This window comes from Castor canadensis, chromosome X (assembly GCF_047511655.1).
Source record: "Castor canadensis chromosome X, mCasCan1.hap1v2, whole genome shotgun sequence".
NCBI classification, from domain to species: Eukaryota; Metazoa; Chordata; class Mammalia; order Rodentia; family Castoridae; genus Castor; species Castor canadensis.
The window spans coordinates 52,608,227-52,634,719 of NC_133405.1; the positions used below are offsets into that span (position 1 = coordinate 52,608,227).

Below are 26,493 nucleotides of genomic sequence, written 5' to 3' on the forward strand. Positions count from 1 at the left end.
TGCACTGGGAAAGAGAAAGTAAACAGACCTTTCAGGGAAAGCTGAACAATGGTCCAGGAGACCCAAAATATCACTGACACTAGCCAGAGACAGGGTTTATGGAAGGCAAGTGGTCAATGGAGTTTTAGTTTACATCTGTCTCACAGTTGGTTCAGTGAGTCCAGCATCTTGTGGTTATTGCCCCATAATCCATAAGAATGCATAATTGGAACAAACACCCTCAGCAATGAGCAGGGTCCCAATACTGGTTTGTGAAGCAAAGGCTATTGTCAGAAAAAGCAAGTGCTACTACAGTTGCCTTGACCAAAGTCAATTATCACATTCCTGGAGGGACATGGAGATTAGTGACACCATCAAGGACTTGATTCAGCTTGCCTATTTGGCATATGCAGAAAACATCTTGGAAAATGATGGTGGATTGTCATAAACTTAACCAAGAGGGGATTGTAATTTCACCTGCTGCTTCAGATGTGTTCTGTTCTCATTGCTTGAGTAAATTAACATATCCCCTGGAAACTGGTATGCAGCTTTTGATCTAGCAAATGCTATTTTTCTCAATAATTGTTTGTAAAAAAACCACCAGAAGTCATCTGCTTTCAACTGCAAAGAACAGAAACACCATCACTGTCCTATTTCACTTCTACTTCAACTGTCCATCTCTGTATCACAGTTTAATCCTCAGAGACCTTGATTTGCCTTTCCAGAACTTACTACACTGCTCCATTACATTGATGATATTATACAGATTGGATGAAGTGAGGAGGAAATAGTAACTACTATAGACTTATTGACAATTCATTTGCATGTTGAGGGGGCTACTAAAAATAAATTCAGGAGCCTTCCACCTCAGCAAACTTTCTAGTGGTCTAGTGGTATGGAGTATATTGAGATACTCATTCTAAGGTGAGTGGTAAGTTATTGCATCTGGCCCTCCTACAACCAAAAAAGAGGCACAATGTCCAGTGGATTTCTTTGGATTTTGGAGGCAACAAATTTCTCATTTGCATGTGTTATTCTGTCACATTTACCAATAACCTGAAAAAGCTGCTTATTTTGAGTGGGGCCAAAAACAACAGAAAACTCTGCAACAGGTCCAAGCTGCCATGCAAGCTGCTCTGCAGATCCAATAGTGCTTGAAGTGTCAGAGGAAGATTTAGATGCTGTTTAGAGACTTTGGAAAGCCCCTACAGGTGAAGATCCATAGGATGCTATTAGTACATAGCATACTCATAGGATTTTGGAGCAAAACCTTGCCATCCTTTGTTGAGGATGTGTTCCTTTAAAGGAACACATTTTTACCATATTACTGGGTGTTAGTAGAGACCGAACACCTAACTACAGACCACCAAGTTTCCTAGTGAGCTGCCCAACATGAATTGAATGCTGTCTGACTCACCACACCATAGTTTGGGGCATATAACACAGCATGCCAACATCAAATGGAGGTAGTATATGTAATATTGAGCTCCAACAGGCCCTGAAGGCACAAGTTATTTAAGGAAGTGATTCAAATGTCCATGGTCCCCACTCCTGATGCATTGTCTCCTCTCTCCTAGCCTGCACCTGTGGCCTCATGGAGAAATTCTGTATGATTCACTGAGGAAGAGAAAACTGGTCTGGTTTACAGATGGCTCTACATGATATGCAAGTACCACCCAAAAGTGCAGAGCTGCATGGAATGGTCCATTCTGGGACATCTCTGAAGGATAGTGGTCAAATGAAATCCTTCCAGTGGGCAGAAACTTTGAGTAGTGTACCTTATTTTTCATTTTTCTTAGAAACAAAAATGGCCAGATGTGTTATTGTGCTCCAATATATGGGCTGTGGCCAGTGGTTTTGCTGGATGGTCAAAGACTTGGAAGAAACATGATTGGAAAACTGGTGGCAAGGTAATTTGGAGGAGATGCATGTGGATAGGCCATTTGAATGGGCTAAAGATGTGAAGATATTTGTGTCCTATGTGAACACTCACAAAAGGGTGACCTCAGTACAGGAAGATTTTAATAGTCAAGTAATACTGTGGCCTGTTCTGTGGATGCCAGTCAGACACTTTCCCCCAGGAACTCTACTCATTTCCCAATGGGTTCATGAACAAAGCTGCCATGGTGGAAGAGATGGGCTCAGCAACATGGATTTCTATTCACAAAAGGCTGACCTAGTTATAGCCAGTGCTGAGTGCCCAATCTGCCAGCATTAGAGACCAGCAATGAGTCCTACATATGGCACCACTTCTCAGAATAACCAACCCACTACCTGATTGACTACATTGAACTGCTTCCGTCTTTGAAGGAGCATCATTTTTATTCTCACTAGAATAAACACTTACTCTAGATATGGATTTGTCTTCCTTTCTTGAAATGCTTGTGCCAAAACTATTATCCATGGACTTACATAACACCTTACGAACCATCATAACATTCAATACAACATTGCTTCTAATGAAGGAACTCTTCACAACAAACAAAATGCAGCAATAGGCACATGTTCTTGGAATTCGTGGAATTCACTGGTCTTTTGCCACATTCCCTATTATTTTGCAACAGCTGGCTTGGTAGAATGATGGAATGGCTTTTTGAAGACTCAGTTGTAGCATCAACTAGGTGACATTTCCTTAAGACAATTTCATATAGGAGTAATATTCTTTTGTGTGTGTGTGTGTGTGTGTGTGTGTGTGGTGCTAAAGATTGAATCCAGGGACTTGTGCATGCTAGGCAAGCACTCACCGTTGAGCTACATCCCCAATCCTAAAAGGGGTAATATTCTGTAGGATGCTATATACTCTAAATCAGTATCCAATATAAGGTGCTATTTTTCCATAGACAGGACTCATAGGTCCAAGAATCAACAGGTGGAAATGGGAGGGGAAATTCTATCATATTAGTAATCCACTAGTAAAAGTTTTGTTTCTTGTCTCCATATTTTATTTTCTGCTGGTCTAGAAGTCCTAGTCACAAAAGAAGAAACGCTTCCAGTAGTAAAGTTGAACTAACAGTTAAGACTGTCAACAGACATTTTGGGTTCCTCATACCTATGAATTAACAGGCAATAAAGGGACTCACTGTACTAGCTGGTGTTATTGATCCCAGGCTACAGGAAAACTATAAACATCTCAATTCAAGCAGGACTAATAAAGGCCCAGACCCTTCTAGAATGAAGGTTCAGGTGACCCAACCTGGCAAAGAATCATTACCAGCTGAGGCACTTGTGGAAGGCAGAGAGAATGGAATGGGTAGAGAAAGTAGTTACAAAACCCAGCAAGAACCACATAACCAGTTGCAGAAATGAGGTCTGTAATTATTATGTGTATTTATTCCTTATTTTATTATGATTATGTTCATGTGTATAACAAATATGTTTGATTTTTCTCTCCCTTGTTCAATTATCATATAACATAGGATGTATTAGCTTTATAATAAAGTAGTTAAGTTACAAGTTAATCAGTGAGAAGTGTGAACATCACCCAAGGACTTTGCATCCTCCTCTGGAGAAAGGGTTAGTGTGTTTTCAATTGGACACAGTATATTTGTATCATCTTAGATGAATGTATTACTTTGTTATTGTCTTTAGTTGAACATTAAGTAAGGTTTGAGGAGATGTGTTTGAATGCCATGTTGACACTGGGGTAGACTGTGATGGTTAATTTTATGTGTCAACTTGGCTAGGTTATGATGCCCATTTGTTTGGTCAAATGCTAATTTAGATGCTGCTATGAAAATATATTGTAGATGTTATTAACATTTATAATCTGTTTACTTTAAGTAGAGTACCCTCCATTGTGTGGGTGAATTGCATCCAACCAGTTGAAGACCTTAAGAAAAAAACCTGAGTCTTCTGGAGAAGGATCTGTACATTGAGACATAGAAATCTTATTCAACTTTATAGCATGCCTCATGCCTCATGGATTTCAGAGTCAAGGTTACAACCAAACCCTGATTTTCTAGCCTGCCCTAAGAAATTCCAGATTTGCCAGCCAATTCCTTAAATATCTGTCTCTCTCTCTCTCTCTACACATATATATATATATACACACACACACACACACACATATATATGTGTGTGTGTGTAGAGAGATACATATATACACATATATGTGTGTATGTATAAATGTATGAACATATGTATCTGTGTGTGCATTCATATATAATCTCCTATTGGTTCTATTTCTCTAGAGAGCACTGATACCGATCAATCCTGAAATCCCTTTAAAATAATAGTAAAATGTTAAGAAATATAAACAGAAATGAAGAAGAAATGATGGTATATGGGATATATGTTTTGGAAGATAGGTAGGTATTGTGTGACCTAGAAAAACAGAAAAAGCTGAAACTTACCAGCCATTGACAATGATGAGGAGGAACTAGGTGTTTGTGATTCACTTCACAGAACTCTCTTTGGACTAAGAATGGGAGACAGCTAAAATTTTTAATAAGAAGCAGTTAGACCCCCAAAGCTCCTCCTCTAGCCCCTACACTAGGTAAGTTCCCCTTCTCCCCACCCCCACAAAAAACCCAAATGGTTTAATGCCTGGAGAAGCTCTGAACTCACAAATACAGCTGAGTGACGGTGGGTATAATAAGTTGTACTGAAAACAGAAAAAATTAAATGAAAGATTGGATACTGAAAGAAGAGACATTCTGCCAACCCAAGCTCTCAAATTATGTGCTGATATGAAAGGTTTGCCCAAATATGTTGTAAGTAAAACAAGCAAAGAAAAACACACAAAAAGAAAGGTGCAGGATAGCAAGTGTGTAAATGTATGTGTGTATATATATTATCTTTTATATAAAAGAATAAAATAAAAATGTTCATATTTGCTTACATATGCAAGAAGAAATCCTGAAAGGATAAAGAAGACACTGAAAACAGTGGTCAGGTGGAGAAAGGGGACACTGAGTGGAAGAAGGACAGTGGAAGGACGAAGGGCATCCACTGCATTTTTATTATTAATTTAAGCCATGCAAATATATTACCTATTGAAAAATAAATATAAAAAAGAACAGAGTAACATCTGACTTCTCAATAGCAACACTGAAAGCTAAAAGGCAAAAATTAGAGAATTTCCTATTCAAAATCCCATCTCCAGCCAAGCTATCAATCAAATGTTGAAGTAGAATAATTCAGTTTTCAGACTTGAAAGGTCTCAAAAGTTTGCTTGCATGCTTTTGAGAAGTATATAAGAAGCTACTGAATGATGCGCTCTGCCAAAAGAGCACATAACCCAAGAAAGAGAGAGATATGAGGGAGATTAGAGCAGATTAGAAGATTCCCAAGAGGAACTTTGTCAAGAATGTAACATTAGCAGAATATCTAATTTTTTTGAACACAATGGGAGAATATTTACATAATTGAGGCAATATTTGGGAGGCAAATTGTTGATAAATACATAGAAAAGTGGAAAGGGAAAGATGAAATCTAGAGAAAACAAAAGTGCAGGACAGAAAAAGTAATCTTAATGTGTTATGTGATTCAGTTGTCAATAGCACATACACAGTCAAAAATAATTCTGTTAATATTACCAAATAAGAATTTAACAATGGGAACAATTATTATTAAAAAAAAACCTGGAAATGAATGATGAGAGTAAGCAGGAGTGGGCATAAAAGAAAGAGCTAAACTCCCATATCTCAAAAAGGGAAATCAGTGATTAAAACTCAAAAATAAAGAAACAGCAATGTAAGAATATTATTTAGACATAGATTGATAATACCAAAATAATCAGTTAAAAGAGTTGAAACTGGGTCTGAGGGGGGATGGCTCAGGTAGATGAGGCCCTAAGTTCATATCCCAGTACTACACAAAATAGTTAAACTGATTGCTTCTGAAAGTAGAAAATAGATATAAGGATATTACCATTATTCATAGATGCTGAAAAGGAGCTGAATTATGTCCCTCAAGATTCACATGTTAAAGCCCTAATCCCAAATGTGACTGTATACTTCCTTTAGGGAGGTTATTGTGAAAATAGAATAAAGGCATTTTCAGACATGCAAAATCTCAAGTATGTGCATTATAAACACCAATTCTCAGAAAAGGTACTCCATCAAAATAAGGTCATAAATCAAGACACAAGGAGGCACAAGATTCAAGAAAACAAGACCCAATGAGAAAGACAAAAAGTGAATACTATTATGATGACAAGGGCTATTAACTATACATTAGGCCTAGAGAACAATCTTTCACAATGGAGCAGAAATACAGAAAGAACCAGGAAACATAGATTACTACTGTAATTACTACTGGAGATTACTTTTGAGAGGAGTTATAGCTCCACTAAAAGGTATAAGGCCAAATTATTTATAGCACATTAAAAACTAAGCAAACAGCACATGTAGTGATGCATGCCTATAATCCCAGTGCTCCAGAGGCTAAGTGGGATGACCTTGAGTTTGAAGCCAGCCTGGTTACATAGTGAGACCCTGTCTCAAGCAAATAAACATCAAAAATACCTAAGCAAACTAAACATGAGGCAATGATTAACTCCAGGAAAAACAGAAATTTATAAAAGGAATAAATAAAATATAAGCCAATTAACTATGTACCAAGTAGAACTCTGAATGCTTAACATTTTAACCTTCATAAAATCCTATGAAATATGTATTTCATATTAATCCTGTTTTAAATATGAGGAAAGTAAGGCAGAGAACAATGAAGATAATTGCCCAAGATGACACAGCTATTAAGGGGCAAAACCAGGAGTAGAAACTAGGCTGCTCAGTGACAGAATCTGTGCTCTTAACAACTCAACAGTGAAAAATATTTACGTAGACATAATATAAACACTGAATATTGATTGCACATCATAGAGTGATGTCATAACAATATATTGGGAGAATGTGAGGGAAATGAGGCTATGTATAATGTGGGAAGTATAAGGCAACTAAATCCTTCCATTGTAAAAAGTTATGGCTTGCCAGGCACTGGTGGCTCATGCATATAATCCTATCTACTTGAGAGGCTGAGATCTGGAAGATCCAGGCCAGCTTGGGCAAAATTTTGCAAGACCCCACCTTAATCAAATGGTGGTGCACACCTGTTATATCCTAGTTATTTGACAGACTGAGATCAGGAAGATCTCGGTTCTGTGACAACTCAAGTAAAAATGTTTGTTAGACCCCATATCACTGCCATGACCTCACTCTGTCACCATTACTCAGGTAATCTCTGTCTCTTTATCAGCCAATGTTCAAGCTTCAGCTTTGGTCTGAGTCACTGCTGCATTCTTGGCCTCTACCCTGGCAACAAGCGGCTAAGCCTTAACCTTGGTCTGGGTCACTGCCTCTTTCTTGCCTACTCCCCCAGCCCCTGCATAGTTTGGGTACTTTCATGGTTACTTCCTTGGTTGTGTCATCCTTGGAGCCACCTAGTTACATGGGAGACTGAGATCGGGAAGATCACAGTTCCTGGCCAGCCCAGACAAGATGTTCACAAGACCCTATCTCAACAGGAAAAGAGCTGGGTATAGTGTCACGTGCCTGTCATTCTAGCTATGGCAAGAAGCATAAATAGGAGGATCACAGTCAAGGCCAGTCAGGGAAAAAAGTGAGACCTTATTTCCAAAATAACCAGAGCAAAAAGGGCTGCAGGTGTGACTCAAGGGGTAGAGCACCTGCCTGGCAAATACAAAACTCTGAGTTCAAACCCCAATACTTTTTGAACCTGAGTTCAAAAAGAAGTTGTGGCTGATGTATAAAATTTAAATATCAAGAAATTAAAAGGTTTGTGGCTAGGATTGTAGCTCAATTGGTAGAATGCCTGCCTAACAAGTGCAAGGTCCAGAGTTCGAACCCCAGCACCACCAAAAAAAAATTTAAAGGTTATATATAAATATGGAGGTGATACCAAAAGAAATAGTTAAGAAATTTGAAAGTTTAGGCTTTGGAGAGCAGAAATCTGGGGTTGGAGAAGGATGAAGAAAGGTTCTACCATATTTTTATTATTATTGTCATTGTTTTATGACTTATGATACTTATAACTTTGAAAATTGCATTTTAAACACCAAGTCCTACAACTGAACATTGAATAGGACCCCAATTCTGAATAAAGAATGTACAGAAACTTGAGGACCTTTTTTTATAGACTGAATGCACGTGCTCCCCCAAAACATGTTTAAGCTCTAACATTTACTGTGGCTACATCTCCAGATATCTCTAAGGAAGTAATTGGGTCTCTAAGGAAGTAATTAACATTAGATGATGTCACAAGGTGGGGGGAGGGGAAATCCCTGACCAGACATGATTAGCAAAGGAAACCTCAAAGAGCTCTTTCCTCTCCTCTTCCTCCCTCCCCTCTCTTGACCTTCTCCCATCCTCTGTCCTCTCCCTCCCTATCAATGCATCAAGGAATGGTCATGGAAGGACATCTTTAAATGGCTGCCATGAAAACAGCCCTCACTAGAAACTGCTGACATCTTGATCTTGGACTTCCCAGCCTCTGGAAAATAAATTTCTGTTGGTTAAGCTACCCAGTCTGTGGTATTTTGTTATAGCACCCTGAGCAAATTAATACAAGAACATTATGCTAAGTGAATAAACCTATCACAAAAGGACAAATAATACACGATTACACTTATATGTAGTACCCTAAGTAGTCAAATTTATAGAAATGAACACTAACAATTGGGGGTTGCAGCGGGCTGGGGGAGGAGAGAGTGAGTAGTTACTATTTAATGAGCATAAGTGTTAGTTTAGAAAGGTGGAAAGAGTTCTGGAGACACATGGTGATGATGGTTGCCCAAAAATGTGAATGTACTTAATGTCACTGAAACATACATTTAAAAATGCTGAAGATGGAGTTGTGTGTAATGTACCGCAACTTTTAAAAAATGTACAGGGGTATGCATTATAATATTGATGGGAAGCCATACGCTGTTTCAGTTCTGCATTCCTCTTTGCAAAAACATTCATAGGACTCTAATTCTGTGTAAAGTGCAGAAATGTGCATTGTAGCACTGAGGGAAGCCATACCTTGTTTCAATTCTGCACTCCTCTCTGCAGAAGTTCCATCCCTATCACTCTCCTGGGGTTCTGTTCTGTTTTTCCATCTGTCCTCTTCACTGGATCTACCTGACTCTCTGTCCTGCTTCAGTCATCATCCATAATATGTATCCTTAGCCCACTCCTTTCTTCTGAGTTGAAGACCCATGCCTTTCACATGGCCACAGAGCCTCTCCACTTGGAAGTCTCACAGACACCTCAGACTCAAGGAGTTCAAATCAAGATTCATTTTCTTCCCCTACCAAAGCTGTTCCTTCATGCTTGAAAAATAGAAAATGAAGAGAACTGTTAATATGCTTCCCTCTTCATCCTCTACTCCAGATTATCCTCTTTCCCTACCATATACTGCCTTCATGGCCAATCAGTTCATATGATTACCATAAATGGACATTTTTGCCCAAAAAGGACTGTTGTTTTCATCTTCGATAAGCAATGTGGAATATTTCCTCATATTTGCATGGCACAGCAATGACACTACATCCAAACCTTAAGCCATTCCCTGAACCTTGAATCTGTTAGTAAAACAGCACAAAAGTAAGAATCTGGGAACCTGAGGCCAGAGTCAGACACAGAATTGGCTACAAGACCATTTCAGTCTCCCAAGCATCTAGGAATGTTGTCCACTGACAGTCAAACCTCACTGCTGCCCTTAGAATCGTGCATAAGAGCCCTACTAAGTCCCATGTATCAGAGGGTCTTACATATCTCTCTCCCTCTTCTCCTCCCTATCTCTTCTCACCCCCTCTGCCTCCCCCACCTCCCTCTCCCTCTCTCTCCCCCTCTCTCTTTCTTACACACACACACACACACACACACACACGCACTAAAGCACAGATACTTGCCTTAGTCACATCATCGTTGGCACAGTGTAACTTGTGACACTAAACACATGCATGTTGACTAACACTGCTCAGGCTTTGGGAAAATGCTTCTACACAGCTGTCTCTGTGTCCTCTAAACAAAAGTCAGTTGTGTTCAAATGTTCAAATACCCAAAAAATTGTAGATTGTGCCACTGCTCACATAAGAGACAGATATTGTTTCAAGCTGCAGGAAGGAAAGATTCAAGCAGTAGAAGGTTTATGGAAAACAAAAAAAATAGGCAATTTGCCAAAAGCCTTCTCAAATATATGAATGCAATATATTTTTGCTTAATAAATTATCACTTCCCAGTAATACCCAGTGTCTCTTTTCTTGCTTGTCTTCATTTTCCAGTTTATGGTTTCAGAGGTCACCAAAATTAGTGCAATACTTGCAACAGTTGTGTATGAAGGCTGAAGAACATTTTGAAATATTAAACAACCCATGTTACCCCTGATTTTAGGATGGATGGATGGGTGTTAGATGGATGGACAGGTAGATAGCTGATAGATAGATAGAAATGTAACATATGTAAAGCATTGTGACAGATTGGATTCCCCAGGAAGCAGATTCTGAAATAAGGTGTATTAGATGATGTTCTTTGGATCAACACTTGTGGAAGGAAAAGGAGAAAGAAAGCAGGAGTAAACAGGAGAAATCAGCCAGGCACTGGTGGCTCACGCCTGTAGTGCTAGCTACTGAGAAGGCAGAGATCAGGAGGATTGAAGTTGGAAGCAAGCTGGGGCAAATAGTTCACAAGACCTTATTTCAACAACACTCAACACAAAACATGGCTGGTGGGGCGCATCAAGTGGTAGAGAGCTTGCCTAGCAATCACAAGGCTCTGATTTCAAACCCCAATACTGAAAAAAAAGAAAGAAAAGAAAGAAAAAAAAAGCAGGAGAAATCAAATTTCAATCAGCTATCAACAGAATGCCTCAGCATACCTTCTAGAAAATTCTAAAGACAGGATGTAAGTTCAGAGTTTCCTTGAGTTGGAGCAAGAATCTTGAAACTTTACAAGCAGCATCAGTGAGTCATTGGATGTGGGCCACACTGAGAATAAGATGTGATCTGAAGTAACCCTGAAAACAGATTGAGCCACGGGCTCTCTGGAGGCAACATTCCTAACAACTGAAATAATCAGTCCTTTATGGATAAAGGGAATTCTGAACAGGACACCACAGTGTCCACAACATCCCCCACCTTGTGCAATACAGATCCACTTCATGTAAGTTCGGGAATCAGCTCCTCCAGGGATCTGGTGAACCTCTTTTCCTAGGAGAAACTTATGACAACTATAGCAGGTCTCAAAGCTGCAGATGAAAATCTCCTTCCACTATTAATTACAGGTCCCCATCATTCCCAGTCTTGGCAGTTTTCCCGGTAATATGACTCAAATTCTTTCCTGTTTACCATATCCATGTCATGCTAGGGTCATTTTCTGATACCCATGTACTAAGCCCACCAGTCTATGAACATGGCTTGTTTTTTCCTCAGCAGTCAGTTTGTCATAAAGGATGCCCTATGAAATCATAGGTGCAAGATGAGGAAAAGGCACTAGCGTGACAGTGACGAATATCATGGCAGTTCTGTTCTACTGATTGTGCAATCACTTGAGCTCTCCAGTACTGCTTGTACTTGATCCTGTATGTAAAACTTTCAATTGGTTTCTAGGCCTACCCAAACTTATACTTTCATGGATCTGACTTAACCCAGCTCATAATGGGAAATTCTGGCTATATGGTCATTTGATATCCTACAGTCAACCATTCCATCTCTATCAGGATATTAGGAGCTATTTTATAATGTATATTATCCTTCTGTCTGTGTGAGATAGCTTTGCTCCAGAACCCTAGCTAAGTTGTGATTTTTCCACAGAGGCTTGCTAAAAACTCTACATGATATGTTTTGTCTATACAAACATGTTAAATACCATAGGATCTGCCTTTTGTATGGGCCAAGTGTCAGAACTACATGAAACTGGGCCATAGAGACTCCTTCTGCTGTAGACCCCACTCAAATCTGGAAGTTTGTGTAGCACCCAGTATATGAGTTGAAACAGCAAGTTCAGGTGTTAAATACATTGCTTCCAGTACCCAAATAAGCCTAACAGGCATTAAGCTTCCTTCTTCGTGAAGAAGGTTGAAATGTTCTAATTTGTCCTTTACTTCAGAAGGTCTCTCCTGGCATTCCACAGACCACTCAATCCACTTAAGTTGGCCAGACCCTGAATCTCTGTAGTGTTTATTTACCATCCTCTGCAATGCATGTGTCTTACCAAGGTGTCCAACATGCTACCCCTTCTGCAGAATGTTTAGATGGTCCAGACTACATTATAACGAAAGATAGGAACATTAGTAAAGCATTCAGAAAAAAACTGTAACTGCATATTGTTGACCATTCTACATGAATGTGAGCCATGTGAAATTTTTCTATTTTTCCATTCTGATAAGGATAATAAACACATTTTTCACAAGAGCTGAATACTAGGTACCTAAGGGCATGTTAATCTACTCTAACAAAGATTCTGTATCTGGCATGGTTTTTACAACTTGGTTGAGTTTGCAATAGTCTTCTGTCATTCACCAGGCACTGCCCACATTTTGCAAGATGACAAACTGGTGACTTAAATGAAAATATAATGGAGTCCACATCCCTACATTCTTTAGATCTTTCAAAGTGACAATAATTTCTGCCATCCCACCTTCCCCAAGATTCTCTATGTTTTTACTTACTATTTTGGCCAGGGAGGGCAAGTGCAGTTAGAAGCATTCATTTGGCCTTCTCATCTACAAACAGCTCAGATTTCACAGACCAAGGAACTACAGTTGGGCTCATACCAACTCCAACTATGTTGATTTCAATTACACATTCAGAGATCAGGAAAATAACCACTGGGTGAGTCTGTGGACCCAGTGGACCCACTGTGAACCAGACCTGGGCCAGGATCCCATTAATATCTGGCTCCCATAATCTCCACTTGAACCTGGAGGTTACGGTGGTATTTTAGGTATCTGGGCAGGTATGGGGAAGCATTACTATGGTTATATTGTAGGGTACTTCTCCCTGAACATCCAGACTCTCCTCCACTGTGCTCTGGATCAAAAAATGACTTAGAACCAGAAGCTGGGCAAGGGATAATGGCTTTTTGTTGAGGCAGCTTCCCTCAGACTCCCAACCACCTTTGGGTTAATTTTTTTTGGTTTTGTTTGTTTGTTGTTGTTAGTGTATAGATTGAGTGCTGCTTATTTTCTCCAAGGCACTATCTACACCCTACTAACCATCTCTTAACCATCTATCCGCCTGCAGCACTATGTTCTACTAATCATCTCCATAGGTCTCTGTAAATTAGACCTCCCCACTTGCCACACTGTGTGGATTTTGGTATTTGCAGCCACCTAATTTCTGACCATTAAATACAGCCATCCTGCCTCTGTTATTTCAGAGACATCACTATTTCTATCATTAATCCTCCTCCCATAACAACCTCTACTCCCCTGAGCCCTAACACATAGAAGAGTGCCCCTACTAAACTCCTTAGTGATGCTGGTCTCTCTGACCAGTACATTCTTCATAGCTTTGGTAAATGGTGTATTTTTGGGGTTCTCTTGCAGAAATCCTCCTCTGGAGGATTGTTCTAGATTTATATAATTTTTCTATCATTCTCACTTCTCTGAGTCTTTAATCCCTTCTTCCATCATCTGCTACAGCAAATCTGCCATTTATACCTCATTTAATGGAGGCTATTATTTTTTCCATACTTTGACTGCCATCCTAATAGTGAGTTCACATCATCACTGGGGTGTTCTTTAGGGTGTTTAATATTGTATTCTGGGAGAGCACTCTCAAATTGATCCATTCTCCTGTATTCACTTTTATATTCCAGCCCCCTAATCAATCTCCTCAGATTGGTATGCTGTGGTAAACTCCCAGTTATAGGCCCAGTGGCCAGGATGGGAAGTGGAGGCAGCTTCCAAGGAGAATCCGTGTTATATTACAAGGAAAAGGACTATGAATCGTCAAGCAAGGTGGCATGCTAGCCTTTAATATAGAAGAGTGAGACAATTCTGAATACTTAAAGGATTCAGGAGAATCTGGGGATAGAAGATTTTTAGGGACATCAGTCAAGAGGTCCCCATTTCTTTCTAACCAAGGCCCCTGTCTTGGCTCAGAAGACTTACCATGGCTGGGATTTTAACTTTCTTTGAAACTCTCTTTCAATAAATTCTAATACTGCTCCTCAGATTTCCCTTTCTCTATGTGGCCTCTTTACATGCTATGAACAAAGCCCTTGGACTTTGGCGTGTAGCTTTTAATAGTTGATTATTTCAATTCACCTTTTCATTATTTTCAAAGAGGTCACCCAACTTATGCAATAACCACATAATTTTTGTAGCCTTCTTTATAATTAACATTTCTCTCATATTTCTCAAAAGTTTGATATATGGCACCAGTCAATGTATTCCCTTCCACCAATATGCCACCCTAGTATACCACCAATGAAGGCTCTAACAATTCCTCTGCAACCTCATTTCAGGAACCTATCTACTCCACCTACCACCAGTGATGGAGTGATCATTGCCAGCTGGTCAGCAGGAGATCCATTTCCAAAATTACATCACAGTGTTTGCTTTCTTGAACAACTTCTTGTACCAATTCTTGCAGGTTGGCTTCTCAGGGAGCAGACTCACAGACTCAGAAACAGAGTTCAGCATGAAAGGGTTTTATTAAGGAATACCCTTGAGAGCAACACCTGTGGAAGGGAAAAGAAGGAAGCAGGATTGGACAGAGTGAGAAAGTAAGCTATCCCATTTGGTGACAAGATGGCTATGTCTATCAGTCACTGGATGTGAATGGAAAGGATTATAACCTTGGAAGAGGTGGCTGTCTTCAGCTGAGACAATTTCTTAAGAAATATGACATCTGAGAGAACTGTCTACCAGAAGAACACCTAGAAAATAAGCCCTTTATTCCTGAGGGTGGATCAGGACAACTACAATATATTTCTTCATCATAAAAAGTTGGTGGCTGCCAGGCGCTGGTGGCTCACAACTGTAATTATAGATACTCAAGAGGCAGAGATCAGGAGGATTGTGGTTCAAGGCCAGTCCCAGGAAAATAGTTCATTAGACACTATTTAGAAAATACCCAACACAAAAAAGGGCTGGTGGAGTGGTTCAAGTGGTAGAGCGCCTGCCTAACAAGCATGAGGCCCTAAGTTCAAACCCCAGTACCACCAAAAAAAAAAAACTGATGATCATCAAGTACTAATCCTTGAAAATAATTTTTGTTTGTTTTGTTTTTCTGGACCTTCTGTATATTGCCCAGGCTACTTCAAACACAATCCTCCTGCCTCAGCCCTCTGAGTAGCTGAGATTGCAACATGTGCCACTGCACACTGTTTAAGAATAGTTTTATCTTTTAACTAGCTTAAAAGATTTAATTTTCAAACATTTACAGTTTTATTTAGACATTTATTTAAATTTTTAGGTAATACCTCTCAAATATTTAGACATAAATAAGTGCAACTCTCTCTATTTAGACTTTTGCTCTAGGCTCCTCAAACTGACAGGCCTGCCTATCCTGATTCCACTCTTTTCCTTTGGGTAAATTACATAAGAAATCCCTACTTATTACATAAACATTATAAACAGATGAGTAAAAAAACAGGTAAAATCATCCACCAGTCTAACACCCATAGAGAACTATTAACATTTTCACAGTATTCACCAATCTCTACATAGACATCATTTAAATCACACTTTTGGGCTGAGATTATGGCTTTACGTGGTAGAAAGCTTTCCCAGCAAGCCTGAGACCCTGACTTCATGTGATATATATCTATATCTATCTATCTATCTATCTATCTATCTATATATATATATATGCATTTATAGCCTATTTTCCCACTTAAGATTACATGAATTTTTATGTAATAAATGTAGATGTGTACCAATGTTTTAAATGGCTACAGAATATTTCAATGTACAGACCTTAATTTGTTTAGACAACTGTTCATTCTGAGACATTTTGGTCATTTATATTTTTTCATCCTTCTAAATAGTTTGAAGATACACAGTTATCTACAAGTCAATTATTTAATTAGTTTCTAAGGACAGATTTCTACAAGTGGAATTGTTGGGTCAAAGGGCATGCACATCTTGAAGGCTTCTGAAACAAGTTTTTCAATGGACCTTGACCTTGTATGCTCCCAGTCTCACAATTTGAGGGTTCTTCTTCCTGCACTCCTCACCAACACTGTGGGGTGGGAAAGAAGTGAATCTTCTCTGCTGTGTATCCCAACAGCACTATCCATGGTTCCATAAAAGCTCCACCCCAGCCTTACAAAAGAAATGTGATACAAGTACTCAAATTGATGGTTCCTTCAACCATATTTTCTTATTATTTCAAAACAATAGCTGTCTTATTCACTTACAAAGAAACTAGAGTTGGCCATGAAAGAGGACATGTTCCCAAGGATCCCTGAACCCAAAAATAAAATAGGCCCTCTCTATATGTCCCCAGAATATGTTGCAGCACCTATTTATTCAAATGGTCTCTTGTTCCCATCTTGTCCTTACCATCTCCATAGCCACCAGTAAAATTTCTTGCTTTATCATCTATTGCCTGGATTATGGTGGTAACTTCCTAGCTGACTTTCTGCTCTCCAGTCACCTTTCCTGTCTCCACTCCAACTTGAACCTATCCTGCACACAAATCAACCTTGTTGTTTTCCTTTCATCCTCTCATTCTTCTGGTCATGAAATGCCTTGCTGTCTCCCAGGGGTAGATGGGATAATATTCAGACACCCCAGTTTAGCAATCAGGAGTGATCCATGCACAGAATTCATGCCAACTTCCTGACTCTATTGCCTCTTATTCCCCTCCCAAAACTTTCCACTCCAAGCAGGCCAGCCTTTCTCTCTGATGCTGGATTCCCATCTCCATGCCTTCCTTCCCCCACTTCTTCCTCCTTGAATGCCCTTCTGGTCTTTTGCATCTTACCCTCCAAGTCCATCTTACTTTACTTAAGTATCCCCTCCTCTGTAAAATTTTCCCTGCACAGTGTTGCATGCAGCAATTTCTGCTGCCTCTAAGCACTGATGCAAAGCATCTGCTGCTGACAGGCGGCTCATGATTTTGTTACTTTTCTTTCCATGTATCTTGTCTTTCCAAACAGATCATGAACTCAAAGACAAGGACAATGTCTTTTTTGCTGCTTAAAACACACAACTTTATTGATGACATAAAAATAAAGTCTTAAATGTATAAACAGAAGTCCACACAAAGGACCAAAGATTACCTTACTTATGAAGAATCAGTTCAGTTTCTGCTCATGAAGCATACTAAAAATATCTCAATCCAGACAAGATAAAAATTGACACATGTATTTCCAGTACAAGTTTGAATTCATTTGGTGTTCATAAAATGATCCAGCTATAGACCACCATAGGTAACATCAGTTTTATAATGCAATTTACAAAGTGCATCACTTCCAGGCTACAAAAACAAAATGTTAATCAAATTTGTTTGGGAATATACAGCCAATCAGAGTTTACTTATTAATACCTCAACTCTTTCTTTCACTTCCGGGTCACTGCATTCTGCTGCTAAGGCTCGAAGTTTCTTGGCACAGGCTTTAGGTCGTTGGAATAGAAAATAAAGAGAATTTTTACTGAACTTGTCCTGCGTAAATGCTTTTGCTCGTCTTTTAAAATGGTAATTTATATTTTCAAACAGTGAAAGAGCATTAAGAATATTCTCTTTTGTCTCTTTCTTGCTAAAAATGTTAATCAGTGTTGTTGGAGCATTGGCAATAAGCAAGTCTTTTGTCATAGATGGATTTTTAGAGAAATTCACAAGCATTCCCAAAACATGGTCTTTAGTTTCTCCACTTCCCACAGTTAACAAACGAAGAAATTCTGAAATATAATTTGTAACCATATGCTGATATTCACTAGTAATAGTGAGGTGCCTTATCAATCTTAATCCAGCCAGCTGCACATTTGAATTCAAGGGATAGGTGACAGTATCTTCACATACTTGATTTAAGTATGTTTTAACCTTTCTATGGTTTTCAGCAGCCACTGAGATGTTATTCAGTGCATTTAAAGCCTTCTGCCTAACACTGGGGTAGGGATTATTCAACAAGCCTTCAATAACTGAGATTCCACCTACGTTACGAACAACTTCATGTGAATAAGGATAATCAGCACTGTTATACAGAGCATTATTAGCTATTTCATGAACAGAAGGATCTTCAGTCATCTCAATCATGCAAATGAGTTTTTCAAGATCTTGTGGATCCACATTAGCTTCGCGTTTACAGCGGCAGGACCAGGGCCGGATTTTCTCCCCAGACCTGACCTGCTTTCTGAAGTCATCTTCAACTGGAAAGCTGCCATTATTTTGGTGTAGAAACTTTGCTTCTGAACAGACCATGGCTCCATCCCACGGCCCCATTCCTGCCCCAGGAACCATGGATGGATATGTGCCTCTTGATTCAGCTGACTTTTTGGCTTTAGCCTTAGGTGTAGATTTGTCTTCACTACTGTTTTCATTACCAGTACAGAACCAAGACCTTATATCAACTCCATCATCAGCCTCAAATTTATCTTTAATGCTGTCCCCAGTCCCAGACTCAAAATTGACATCATTTTCACTCTTTGATCTGAGCTCACTACTGTTTTCACTTTCAGCCCAAAACAAGGACCTTAAACTGATCTCCTCAATATCAGGGCTGGATGCTCTACTTAACTCATCCTCATCTGTATCCCTATCCAAAGTCCAAGGCCCTAAGCCAACATCTTCCTCAGTCACAAGCCTAGACCCTTCAGTGGCTGCATTTCCATTCCAGAACCAAGACCCCATCATGGCTTCAGCTCCAGCCTCAGCCCCAGCCTTAGCTCCGGCCTCAGCCCCGGCCTCAGCTCCGGCCTCAGCCCTGGCCTCAGCCCCGGCCTCAGCTCCGGCCTCAGCCCCGGCCTCAGCCCCGGCCTCAGCCCCAGCCTCAGCTCCGGTCTCAGCTCCGGACTCAGCCCCGGCCTCAGTCCCAGCCTCAGCTCCGGTGTCAGCTCCGGCCTCGGTTACAGCCTCAGCTCCCGCCTCAGCTGAAGCCTCAGTTCCAGTCTCAGCATTGGCCTCAGCACTGGCCTCAACCGCAGCCTCAGCTCTGGCCTCAACTCCAGCCTCAGCTCTGGCCTCAACTCTAGGCTCAGCTCTGGCCTCAGTTCCAGTCTCAGCACTGGCCTCAACTCCAGCCTCAGCTGTGGCCTCAGTTCCAGCCTCAGCTGCTGCCTCAGTTCCAGCCTCAGCTGCTGACTCAGTTCCAGCCTCAGCTGCAGTTTTAGCTCCAGCCTGAGCCCCCTCACAGGTACCCATATAAGCTGCTTCCTCAGATCTTATCCAGGACTCAGTACTGGCCTTGTTCTCATCTCCCAATCCAGAACTAATGATGGTCTCTTCCCCAGTCCCTGATGTGGATTCAATACTGACCTTATTCTTACCAACAGGCACAGCTACAATAGTACCCTCTTCCCCTGTCCAGCACCAAGACCCTATAAAGGCCTCACTCCCAGGCCCAAACCAGAATCCTTCATTGGCCTCCACCTCAGCATTGACCAGGAATCTTCCACTGGCCTGGTCCTCAGAGCCCAGCCTAGAACCTCCACTGGCCTCATTTCCAGGCCTAGGCCAGGTTTCTCCACTGGTATGGTTCCCAGCACCAATCCAGGAGGCTCCTCCATGGGTCTGATCCTCAAATCCAGATTTGGGGCAGACTGCAGTCTGATCCCCAGGTCCGACCCAGGACCCTCCACTGATCTGACTCCCAATGGCAGTCCAGGACCCACCACTGGACTGGTCTGTGGAACCCAATCTAGATGCTCCAATGACATGGCTACCAGTCCCATTCCATGAAACTCCTCTACTGGACGGATCCTCAGGCCTTAACCTGGACCCTCCACTGGCCTGATCCCCAGCACCAGGCCAGAATCCTCCTACAATGGCCTGATCCTCAAATCCAGGTTTAGAACAGCCAACAGCCTGATCCCCAGGCCCAACCCAGGGCCCTCCACTAACCTGATTCCCAGTACCAGCCCAGGATCCACCACTAGACTGGTTCATGGGCCCTGGCTTGGACCCTCCCACATCCTGACCACCAGACCCACCCCAAGACCCTCCTCCACTAGTATGAGTCCCAGTGTAAGCACAGAACCACCCAGTGGCCTGGTCCCCAGTGCCAGGCCAGGAATCTCCACTGGACAGATTCCTGGGTCCCAGCCTAGACTCTCCACCAGATTGGTCCCCAGCATCAACCCAGCATCTTCCTGCACTGGCCTGATTCTCAAATATAGGCTTTACCCCACCACCACTCAGATCCCCAGCTCCAGCCTGGGACTCTCCACTGGCCTGGTTCACAGCTCCAACTAAGAACCCTCCACTAATTTGATCCCCAGAATCTGCCCAGGATCTTCCACTGGACTGATCCTCAGGACCTGACTTGGACCCTCCACCAGCCTGGACAATAGCTCCAGCCCAAGACCCTTCATTAGTGGCTTGATTCTCAAAATTAGGCTTTGATCCCCCGTCAGACTGATCACCAGTCCCAGACCAGGACCCTCCCCCAGCCAGGTTCCTAGTTCCAGCCCAGGACCTACCACTGGACTGGTCTGCAGACCCTGGAGTAGAAACTCCACCAGCTTGTTCCCCAGTGCCAGGCCAGGATCCATCACTAGACTGGTCCACAGTCCCAAGCATGGACCCTCCACTGGTTTGGTCTGCAGTATCAGCCCAAGACCTTCCACTAGACTGGTCCTCAGGTCCCAACCTGGACTCTCCACTGGCCTGGCCACCAGTCCCAGCCCAGGACCCTTTCTGACTCACCTGATCCTCAAATCTAGGCTTGTTCTCACTGCCAGACTGATCACCAGTCCCTACCCAGGATCCTCCACTGGTCTGGTCCACAGCTCCAGTCCAATACCCAATACTAACTATATTTCCAGCCCCAGTCCAAGATACTGCACTAGCCTGATTCTCAGCCACAGTCCAGGATCCAGTAGTCTGGTCCACAACCCAGGACACTCCACTAGCCTGGACCCCAGGCCAAGACCCATCACTGACCTGGCTCACAGTCCAGGGTCCTCCAATGGCCTGATTCCCAGAGACAACCCAAGACCCCCCACTAGCCTGGTTCTCAACCCCAGTCCAGGATGCTGCAATGGCCTTGTTCTCAGCCTCTGCCCAGGACCCTCCACTGGCCTTGTCCCCAGCCCAGGACCCCTCACTGGCCTGACTCCCAGCCCAGAGCCCCCCAGTGGCCTGGTCCCCAGCTCCTACCCAGGACCCAAGAGCAACCTCATTCTCAGGCCTGGCTCCAGCCCAGGACTTAATGCTGGTCTCATCACAAGCCACAGCCCAGGAACTAACAACACCAGCCTTATCACTAGCCCCACTCCAGGACCCAATACTGGCTTCATTCTCATCAGCCCAGGTCACACTACTCTCCCAGTCTCCATCCATGGCCTGAAATCTAAATTTGATCCACCGCTCAGCAGCAATCCAATCCTCAACACCAATCCCATTCCAGTAGTAGTCATGAACGTTAGACTGAGTTTTTTCACAGATCTGAGCACTTGTCCCACTCTCACTCTCAGAAGTGGGCACAGCCCCACCTTCAGACTTTGCATAGACGTCATCTGCTGCTGTGGCTTCTGCCTCAGAACTGGGCATAGCCTTGTCCCTTGTCCCAAGTGAGGACTCATTCTGGGAACTGGCCACAGACTGAGGCTGAGCAGAGCCCCTTGTACCTGACTTGGCCCCTGCTTTAGGCACAGCATTGGGATTGGCCCTGACCTTATTCCTGGCACCAAGCAAGGTATCATTCTGGGAGTTGACTGAAGCCTGGGACTGGGCAGAGCCCCTTGTACCTGCCCCAGCTTCAGTCTTAGGCACAGCATTGGGATTGGCCCTGACCTTATTCCTGGCACCAAGCAAGGTCTCAGCCTGGGAACTAGCCACAGCCTGAGACTGGGCAGATCCCATAGTAGCTGCCCCAGCCGCTTCCTTAGGCACAACATTGGAATGGCCCCTGACCTTATTCTTGGCACCAAGCAAGGTCTCACCATGGGAAGTGGCCATAGTCTGGGGCTGGGTAGAGTCTGTTGTATCTGCCCCAGCCTCTGCCTTAGACACAGCATTGGAATGGCCCCTGATCTTACTTTTGGCACCAGGTAAGGTCTCACCCTGGGAATTGGCCACAACCTTGGGATGAGCAGAACCCGTGGTTCCTGCCCCAGCCTCTGATTTAGACATGGCATTGGAATTGCCCTTGACCTTAGACTTGGTACCAGTCAAAGCTGTACCCTGGGAAATGGATACAGCTTGGAAATAGGCAGAGCCTGTTGTACCCACCCCAGTTTCTGCTTTAGACATAGCATTGGGATTACCCTTACTCTTATTCTTGGCACCAGGCAAGGCCTCACCCTGGGAAGTAGCTACAGTCTGAGGCTGGACAGAGCCCATTGTATCTGGCCCAGCCCCTGCCTTATGCACAGCATTGCGATTGCCCCTGACCTTATTCTTGGTACCAGGCAAGGTCTCAGTCTGGGAACTAGCCACAACCTGGGGCTGGGCAGAGGTTGTTGTAGCTGTTCCAGCCTCTGCCTTAGGCACAGCATTGGGATTGCCCTTGACCTTATTCCTGGTTACGGGCAAAGCCTCATTCTGGGAGGTGGCCACAGCCTGGGGCTGACCACAGGCCTTCTGGTCTGCCTTAGCCCCTGCTCTAGAAATGGCATTACAATCACCCCTACCATCAATCCTAGAATCAGACAAGGCTTCAGCTTGCGTCTTGGTCCCAGCCTGAGGCTGTGCACAGGCTTTCATGTCTGTGCTGACACCTGTCTTACATTTGGCTTTGGCTTTGCCCCTAGCCTTACCTCTAGTATTAGGTAAGGCTTCACCCTGGCTCTGGGCCATACACTGAGCTCCTTCTTTAGATATGGTATTGGCATTATCCTTAGCCTTGATTCTGCCATCAGGCAAGGAATCACCCTGGACATTGGCCACGGGCTGAGGCTGGGTACAGGACAATATGTCTATCCCAGCCCCTGCCTTAGCCATGACATTGGGATTGCTTCTGGTCTTATCCCTGGTATCAGGCAAGGCCTCAGCCTGTGAATTGGTTCTTATGTTTGCCCTGGACCCTGTTTTAGCCGTAGCATTAAGATTGCCTCGACCCTTAACCTTGGCATCAGGCACAGCCTCAGTCTGAATAATGCTTATGTCAGCTCCAGTCATTGCTGACATGGCATTAGTATTTCCTCTGCCATCAATCCTGACACCGTATGTTGCCTCTGCCTGTTTCTTCACCACAGTCTGAGGTTGTATTATACAGGCCATCATGTCTGTTTCTGCCTTACATATGGCATTGGTATTCCCCTCAGCATCAATCCTTGCCCCAGGCATGGCCTCAGCCTGGATCTTGGCCACAATCTGAGGCGGAGCAGGAGCCCTTGTGTCTATCCCAGACCCTGCCTTAGACATGGTTTTGAGATTCCCCTTGTCCTCAACCCCAGCACCAAACACATCATAATCTTGGATCTTGGCTACAGCCTGAGATTGTGCATAGGACTTCATATCCATTCCAACCACTGCCCTGGACATGCCACAGGGATTTTCCTTAGCATCAATTGTGGCACCAGGCCAAGCCTCAGATTGAGTCTTAGCCACACTCACAGTCTCTTCCAGGACTCTTGTCTTGGTTTCAGTTACAATTCCAGTCTTGTTCATGGTCCCAATCTTGACCACTTCCCTGGTCACTGCCAAGACCTCACTCTGTGTCACCATTACTCGGTTAATCTCTGTCTCTTTTTCAGCCAATATACGAGCTTCAGCTTTGGTCTGGGTCATTGCTTCTTTCTTGGCCTCTGCCCTGGCAACCAGTGCCCAAGCCTTAGCCTTGGTCTGGGTCACTGCCTCTTTCTTGCCTACTCCCCCAGCCTCAACATCAGTCTGGGTCACTGCCTCTTTCATGGCCACTTCCTTGGCTTTGACCTTGATCTCAGTCAAAGTCACTGCCTCTGTCATGACCAGTGTTCCAGCCACTGAGTCAACCTCAGATTCAGTTTCTGTCTCTATCCCAGACATTGCCTTGGCCTGACAATTGACTTTGGGTCTGGTTATAACAGTGACCACGGTCTCTACTTCAGCCCCAGGCCTACTTCCTGCTCCAGCTTGGGCTTCAATTTTGGCCTGGGGTCTAATCTCAATCTCTGTCCCAGCCATGGCTTCACTCTTGGCCAAGGTCTGGTTCTGTACTCCAGCCACAGTCTCCATCTTGACTCTGGACCCATTTCTGGAATGTTTCCTCACACTCTGAACTCTTCCCTTCGTTAATCTATAAATGTAGTAGCAGGTGCCAGCCCAGATCACCAGTCCTGCAGTCGCCCAGCCCACTTCCTGAATGCGGCCCATGTAATCACCCCTGTTGAAGGCACAAATAAGGTACAAGGGAGCTCACTTGGCCTGGGGAAAGAGAGTGATAGGTCTGGGTGTAGGCCTGTGAGGGTGCTGGTCTTCAGTCACTCAAAGGCCACTACAGCTCCCACTGGAGGTAGACCTAGAAGTAGAGGAAGGAAATGAACTAAAATTTCTCTTCTAATTCTACTACATCAAATAAATAGAGGAACAGGAAAGGGTAGAAATTATATGCTGGGTGGGAGAAAAGGATGAGTATAAAACTTTCCATCCCTTATTTCATCTTTTCCCCAACTTCCCCAATGCACAGAAATTTTCCACCAGGGTACTTCCATATACCAGATGAACAGCAGGAAGGATGGTGGGAAGGTTGATGATTAATAGAAGAGGCAGAGAAGTCCCCAGACCTAGATTTTTACTGGACCTACTCTGATCACCATTACCACAGGTTTCAGCTCTCATACCAACCTGTAACAATCCAAGGAAGTTCCCTCCTCTTTCCTTCTCTTGCTTGGTGATACACGCTAAAGTAGATTTATAGACTCATGAGATGTTTGGACCTAGAGGCAGACAGACATACAAAAGAAAGGAGAGATGAGAGTGCAAAGTTTATTCTTAATGGGGTTGGCCTATTATTAGCAAACTACCTATTTACCCCCTTTATTCACCCCATTTCTCCCAGGTGTTACCATACTCTCTTCCCTGTACCAGAATTAAAGTGAAGGCTTGGGGTAGGTGACAGGGATTATACAAAAGGTGGCTGGAAAAGTGAGAGTTTGAGGATCCTCCAGACTGGACAATAGCTGTTATTGGATACACAACCTACCCCAGAAGCATACCCAGGCAGTCCCCACCCTCTTACCAGTCTTTACTGATCAGATACAACTTCCTCCTAGTTTCTTTGCTTCCAGTGATCTCCAGCTCTGCTGCAGACATGCAGGCAGATCTATGGACAAGTAAATAAACAGGAGGTGATGGAGACCAAATCCTTGGTAAAACAGATAAGCACCCTAATTTCTGACCCTAGTGCCTGCCTTGCCAGGGCCCAGATCCAATTTACTAATGTGGCCCATCTTGTGATCCCCCCTCAGTCATACCCTAATCCACCCTCACCTAAATACCTCTACCATTTCATGTAATACAATCACAGGGAGTACAGCAGCATTGTGGAAAGCAGCCTAGAGCAGAAGAGGCAGGAGTTCACTGAGACCCTTTCAGGTCTCAGCCACCTACTTAGCCTACCCTCTCTTGTCATCCCCAGGAACAGCCCACCTTCACACCAACTTCCATAGTTGCAGGCCAGGCTCCCTCTTTCCTTTGCTTCCAGTGAAAACCAGCCTTACTGCAAACCTATGAGAACTAAGAACAGGCAAAGAAAAGAGGAAGGGTGAATGTTGACATCTGAGCATGCATCACATGGGTCCTCACACTTGGCTTTCTGGATTTGAAGACCCATTTCCTAGCAGTCAGAACCTAGGGCTTCCCCAGCACTGATATGGGTAAAGTAGAAAAGGGAGAGAGGAAACGTAAAGGGGGAGAGATAGAGGCAAATTATTTTAAAACCACCTGTAGAGCTCTAGGACTGCCCCCTCCAAAAATCCACCATATTCTTCACCAAGATGGTCAGATAGGCATGGGTATCTGGAAAACTGGAGGATAGTGGAAGAGACGGCGGTCCCCAGATCCCATGACTCAAGACTCATAGTCTACTGTTACCTGCTTCCCGTGAAACCCATCTCTAAGAGTCTCCAGCAAAAGATACAAGGTGTGGAGGGCTTTTGCTTCTGCTAAATCATTATCCCTCCCCACAAAGACCATCTTAAAAAATAGTAATATTCTTTGATACACCAATTTGTATTTTCTCATTAGTATCTGAAGTACAAATGAACCCATCTGTAGAAAAGTTTGCTAGCTTTATTGGTCTTCAGCATGCAATTTAAGTTACAAGTCTGAAGCTTGGTAAGGAAAGATAGTTTAGGGAAAGCTCCCTGGCTAGCCCCACCCTGCATCCCAATCATATGGTTGTCATAAAATTCATAGAGAACTTCGACGGTTCACAGTGCCCATGCTCACACTAACCTCCATAGATCCTGTGCAGTTTTCTCTTCTTCCCTCGCCTCACCACAAACAGTGCCACACCGAACTATTGTCCAAAAGAC

General features: G+C 43.1%; 2 protein-coding genes across 5 annotated transcripts in view; both read right to left on the bottom strand.

Annotated features, from left to right (window-relative positions):
- The window catches only part of LOC109675794 (armadillo repeat-containing X-linked protein 1), a 42,887-nt gene extending 17,646 nt beyond the window's left edge, over positions 1-25,241 (bottom strand). For 3 of the 4 annotated variants that reach the window (XM_074063954.1, XM_074063953.1, XM_074063941.1), the window contains exons 1-3: positions 24,803-24,839; positions 24,378-24,476; positions 14,415-14,609 (exon numbers count right to left, since the gene is read on the bottom strand). The gene's annotated coding sequence lies outside the window, so the exon portion shown is untranslated. Of the gene's footprint in view, positions 1-14,414; positions 14,610-24,377; positions 24,477-24,802; positions 24,895-25,196 lie in introns of those variants that run through there. The other variant, XM_074063943.1, reaches the window with a different exon arrangement.
- On the bottom strand, positions 16,884-24,379 carry Armcx4 (armadillo repeat containing X-linked 4). Its single transcript, XM_074063940.1, has one exon. It carries the CDS (start codon positions 24,329-24,331, stop codon positions 17,405-17,407), a length of 6,927 nt encoding a protein of 2,308 aa, XP_073920041.1. The 5' UTR covers positions 24,332-24,379; the 3' UTR covers positions 16,884-17,404.
- Positions 25,242-26,493: the final 1,252 nt, after the last annotated feature.

Excerpts from the sequence above, each read along its gene's own strand:
- Armcx4 (XM_074063940.1), bottom strand. The coding sequence starts at position 24,331 with ATGGGCCGCATTCAGGAAGTGGGCTGGGCGACTGCAGGACTGGTGATC.